Below are 6,095 nucleotides of genomic sequence, written 5' to 3' on the forward strand. Positions count from 1 at the left end.
CCGGGTCGATCCCCTTTTGCAGGATGATTCAATACTGGTTGACAAAACCCTGTTTTCGGTGTGTTTATTAAATCTGTATTACAGAACTGAGGGCTTTCTATAGAACTAATTTTATTGTGACTTTTTTATTCGACTTGTCGAGATTACAAAGGAGGTTGTGATTGCTCAAAACCTAGTTTTAATCTACCACCTGTTTGTGTATTTTTAGTCCCCACTATTTAAACTTTTTTATTGTATTAATGTAATACTAATGTATTCTATATATCAATTAAGATGTGATCGATGTAGCAATTTCTAACATTTTTGAAGCAAGCGAGTTCAAAAATATGGAATTACTTTCTTAAGTTCAGTCATTCAAAAGGAAAAGCATAACTATCATTCAAAAGCAAAAACATAATTATCATTCAAATTCAAACTTACAGTTCAAATACATGGACATTGGAGTGAATGGAGTGCGTCGAATAAATGTCCAGTAACGTGTGGTGGTGGTCAACGGATACATGTATCAAACAGGGCTTGTGATAATCCCCCTCCATCAGACTATGCTGACTTAATATAAATACTATTCAACCAACTATCCGTTGCAAAACGGTCAAATAGCAATGTTCCATTTTGTAGACTTTCTTTACTACTATATACACAATACGAGAATGGAATAAGCTTAATTGAAATATTCGTAACATCGACTTTATATCTAAATTGAAGAAAGAATTGAAAAAAGATAGTCTACAGAATGAATGTTACAGTGTCATCTGTACGCTCCGAGATAACTGAATATAATTTTAACTTAATTGCAATGTTCCGCTTTATTCCTAAACTATGACCTTTGCAAAGCTAACAGTATACTAGATCTGTCCTCCTGTCAGTTTTTAAGTCAGATAGTCAGGATGTTTTTTTGTTTTTTATCGTTTGTCCAAAAGCCTATAAACACAGCCAAACCTCACTTCACACTTCAAGTTACAATCGGCGTCAATCACTTGTCTGAACATTTTTATGAAAAATCGCACTACATCTATTCATACCTTTTAATCATAGTATTGTTAATCACTTTTAGTTCCTACGTCTACATAAAATACTATTTCTTGATTCCAATGTTGAAAAACGATATTAATTGATAGAAGAATGATATCTTATGGTTTTGAGTCTTTTTTGTTGTTCGACAACACTGAGGATTGGTTGAAAAGGGTCAAGATACGGTCAATGTGGTGTTCATGACATGTTCTTCTGAACACGTAAGTTTTACTACCTCTAGCCTACATGTAGATGACATTTGTCAGGTTTTTTGTTGCAGTGTTCTGCATGTTTGAAGTTCATTCGATCGTCCATCTGTTTTTATTCGAGTGTCAACGGCGAGTGTTTTGTAGACGAAAATTACGTTTTACGTATTACACTATAAGCCTGTATATTTTTATTGACCTAATGATATAGTATTTCAATTACTTTAAAAATCATATTCAACAATAGTAATTTACCAAAAAAAACTTGTATGCGTCAGTTAAAAGTTGTAGATCAAAAACAATAATTAGCGTTGTCAGAAAATTTGAAAAAAAAAAACATATCAAAAAGGTTTAACCTTTCAGTTCCTGGAAATTGGGGAAGATGGGGTTCGTGGAATAGTTGTCCAGTAACATGTGGTGGTGGCCTCCGGATATCAAACAGGGATTGCAATAACCCTCCTCCATCCGGTGGTGGATCAACATGTAGTGGTAAATCTAACAGGACCAAACAATGTGCTACTGATGATTGCCCAGGTAAATGAAGTCACGCTACATATAATATGTTCTGAGTGTAATGCGACCTTGCGAAAATTCCCATGTTCATCCAACATCAGATTTGTTTAAAGTTGGTGTAACGTTACTATGCTGACTTAATAAAATTACTATTCAACCAGCTATCCGTTGCAAAACGGTCAAAATAGCAATGTTCAATTTTGTAGACTTTCTTTACTACTAGATACACAATACGAGAATGGAATAAGCTTGATTGAAATATTCGTAACATCGACTTCATATCTAAATTGAAGAAAGAATTGAAAAAAATATAGTCTACAGAATGAATGTTACAGTGTCATCTGTACGCTCCAAGACTGAATATAATTTTAACTCAATCAATTGCGATGTTCCGCTTTATTCCTAAACTATGACCTTTGCAAAGCTAACAGTATACTGGATCTGTCCTCCTGTCAGTTTTTAAGTCAGATAGTCAGGATGTCTCTTTTTTTTTCTTTTTCGTGTTGTCCAAAAGCCTATAAACACAGCAAAACCTCACTTCACACTTCTAATTACAATCGGCGTCAATCACTTGTCCTAACAGGAACATTTTTATCAAAAATCACACTATATATGTTCATACCTTTTAAGCATAGTATTGTTAATCACTTTTAGTTCCTACGTCCACATTAAAAGTTATTTCTCTTGATTTCAATGTTGAAAACAATGTTAATTGATAGAAGAAAGATATTTTATGGTTTTGAGTCTTTTTTGTTGTTCGACAACACTGACGATTCATTGAAAAGGGCCAAGATACGGTCAATATGGTAATTTTGCTGAATATTAGCTGTTCATGATATGTTCATCTGAACACGTAAGTTTTTCTACCTCTGGCCTACATGTAGATGACATTTGTCAGAATTTTCGTTGCAGTGTTCTGCATGTTTGAAGTTCATTCGATCATCCATCTGTTTTAATTCGAGTGTCAACGGATGTGTTTTGAAGACGAAAAGTACGTTTTACGTACTAAAGTATAAGCCTGTATATTTTTGTTGACCTAACGATAGAGTATTTCAATTACCTTAAAAATCATATTCAACAATAGTAATTTACCAAAAAAAACTTGTATGCGTTAGTTAAAAGTTGCAGATTAAAAACAATAATTAGCGTTGTCAGAAAATTAAAAATAAAAAACATATCAAAAAGATTTAAACTTTCAGTTCCTGGAAATTGGGGAAGATGGGGTGCGTGGAATAGTTGTCCAGTAACATGTGGTGGTGGCCTCCGGATATCAAACAGGGATTGCAATAACCCTCCTCCATCCGGTGGTGGATCAACATGTAGTGGTAAATCTAACAGGACCAAACAATGTGCTACTGATGATTGCCCAGGTAAATGAAGTCACGCTACATATAATATGTTCTGCGTGTAATGCGACCTTGCAAAAATTCTCATGTTCACCCAACATCAGATTTGTTTAAATTTGGTGTAACGTTACTATGCTGACATAATATAAATTACTATTCAACCAACTATCCGTTGCGAAACGGTCAAAATAGCAAAGGTCCATTTTGTAGACTTTCTTTACTACTAGATACACAATACGAAAATGGAATAAGCTTGATTGAAATATTCGTAACATCGACTTTATATCTAAGTTGAAGAAAGAATTGAAAAAAGATAGTCTACAGAATAAATGTTACAGTGTCATCTGTACGCTCAGAGATAACTGAATACTAGTATAATTTTAACTCAATTGCGATGTTCCGCTTTATTCCTAAACTATGACCTTTGCAAAGCTAACAGTATACTGGATCTGTCCTCCTGTCAGTTTTTAAGTCAGATAGTTAGGATGTTTTTTTTTTCTTCGTTTGTCCAAAAGCCTATAAACACAGCAAAACCTCACTTCACACTTCAAGTTACAATCGGCGTCAATCACTTGTCTGAACATTTTTATGAAAAATCGCACTACATCTATTCATACCTTTTAATCATAGTATTGTTAATCACTTTTAGTTCCTACGTCTACATAAAATACTATTTCTCTTGATTTCAATGTCGAAAAACAATATTAATTGATAGAAGAATGATATCTTATGGTTTTGAGTCTTTTTTGTTGTTCGACAACACTGACGATTCATTGAAAAGGGCCAAGATACGTCAATGTGGTAATTTTGCTGAATATTAGCTGTTCATGATATGTTCATCTGAACACGTAAGTTTTTCTACCTCTGGCCTACATGTAGATGACATTTGTCAGAATTTTCGTTGCAGTGTTCTGCATGTTTGAAGTTCATTCGATCATCCATCTGTTTTAATTCGAGTGACAAAGGATGTGTTTTGAAGACGAAAAGTACGTTTTACGTACTAAAGTATAAGCCTGTATATTTTTGTTGACCTAATGATAGAGTATTTAATTACTTTAAAAATCATATTCAACAATAGTAATTTACCAAAAAAAAACTTGTATGCGTTAGTTAAAAGTTGCAGATTAAAAACAATAATTAGCGTTGTCAGAAAATTAAAAATAAAAAACATATCAAAAAGATTTAAACTTTCAGTTCCTGGAAATTGGGGAAGATGGGGTGCGTGGAATAGTTGTCCAGTAACATGTGGTGGTGGCCTCCGGATATCAAACAGGGATTGCAATAACCCTCCTCCATCCGGTGGTGGATCAACATGTAGTGGTAAATCTAACAGGACCAAACAATGTGCTACTGATGATTGCCCAGGTAAATGAAGTCACGCTACATATAATATGTTCTGCGTGTAATGCGACCTTGCAAAAATTCTCATGTTCACCCAACATCAGATTTGTTTAAATTTGGTGTAACGTTACTATGCTGACATAATATAAATTACTATTCAACCAACTATCCGTTGCGAAACGGTCAAAATAGCAAAGGTCCATTTTGTAGACTTTCTTTACTACTAGATACACAATACGAAAATGGAATAAGCTTGAATGAAATATTCGTAACATCGACTTTATATCTAAATTGAAGAAAGAATTGAAAAAAGATAGTCTACAGAATAAATGTTACAGTGTCATCTGTACGCTCAGAGATAACTGAATACTAGTATAATTTTAACTCAATTGCGATGTTCCGCTTTATTCCTAAACTATGACCTTTGCAAAGCTAACAGTATACTGGATCTGTCCTCCTGTCAGTTTTTAAGTCAGATAGTCAGGATGTTTCTTTTTTTTTTTCTTCGTTTGTCCAAAAGCCTATAAACACAGCAAAACCTCACTTCACACTTCAAGTTACAATCGGCGTCAATCACTTGTCTGAACATTTTTATGAAAAATCGCACTACATCTATTCATACCTTTTAATCATAGTATTGTTAATCACTTTTAGTTCCTACGTCTACATAAAATACTATTTCTCTTGATTTCAATGTCGAAAAACAATATAAATTGATAGAAGAATGATATCTTATGGTTTTGAGTCTTTTTTGTTGTTCGACAACACTGACGATTCATTGAAAAGGGCCAAGATACGTCAATGTGGTAATTTTTCTGAATATTAGCTGTTCATGATATGTTCATCTGAACACGTAAGTTTTTCTACCTCTGGCCTACATGTAGATGACATTTGTCAGAATTTTCGTTGCAGTGTTCTGTATGTTTGAAGTTTATTCGATCATCCATCTGTTTTAATTCGAGTGACAAAGGATGTGTTTTGAAGACGAAAAGTACGTTTTACGTACTAAAGTATAAGCCTGTATATTTTTGTTGACCTAATGATAGAGTATTTCAATTACTTTAAAAATCATAAACAACAATAGTAGTTTACCAAAAAAACTTGTATGCGTTAGTTAAAAGTTGCAGATTAAAAACAAATAATTAGCGTTGTCAGATAATTAAAAAAAAAAACATATCAAAAAGATTTAAACTTTCAGTTCCTGGAAATTGGGGAAGATGGGGTGCGTGGAATAGTTGTTGAGTAACATGTGGTGGTGGCCTCCGGATATCAAACAGGGATTGCAATAACCCTCCTCCATCCGGTGGTGGATCAACATGTAGTGGTAAATCTAACAGGACCAAACAATGTGCTACTGATGATTGCCCAGGTAAATGAAGTCACGCTACATATAATATGTTCTGCGTGTAATGCGACCTTGCGAAAATTCTCATGTTCACCCAACATCAGATTTGTTTAAATTTGGTGTAACGTTACTATGCTGACATAATATAAATTACTATTCAACCAACTATCCGTTGCGAAACGGTCAAAATAGCAATGTTCCATTTTGTAGACTTTCTTTACTACTATATACACAATACGAGAATGGAATAAGCTTGATTGAAATATTCGTAACATCGACTTTATATCTAATTTGAAGAAAGAATTTAAAAAAGATAGTCTACAGAATAAATGT

At 33.6% G+C, this 6,095-nt stretch overlaps 1 protein-coding gene across 1 annotated transcript; it reads left to right on the forward strand.

Moving 5' to 3' along the window:
* The first annotated feature begins 465 nt into the window (after nt 1–465).
* Nucleotides 466–5,794, forward strand: LOC127706686 (mucin-like protein). The gene is given in 5 exon segments (XM_052211344.1): nt 466–472; nt 1,581–1,751; nt 2,930–3,100; nt 4,271–4,441; nt 5,616–5,794. Coding segments are annotated over 5 exon segments (699 nt in total).
* The last annotated feature ends 301 nt before the right edge of the window (nt 5,795–6,095 follow it).

The sequence above is a fragment of the Mytilus californianus genome, unplaced genomic scaffold, assembly GCF_021869535.1.
Source record: "Mytilus californianus isolate M0D057914Y unplaced genomic scaffold, xbMytCali1.0.p SCAF_6, whole genome shotgun sequence".
Lineage (NCBI taxonomy): Eukaryota > Metazoa > Mollusca > Bivalvia > Mytilida > Mytilidae > Mytilus > Mytilus californianus.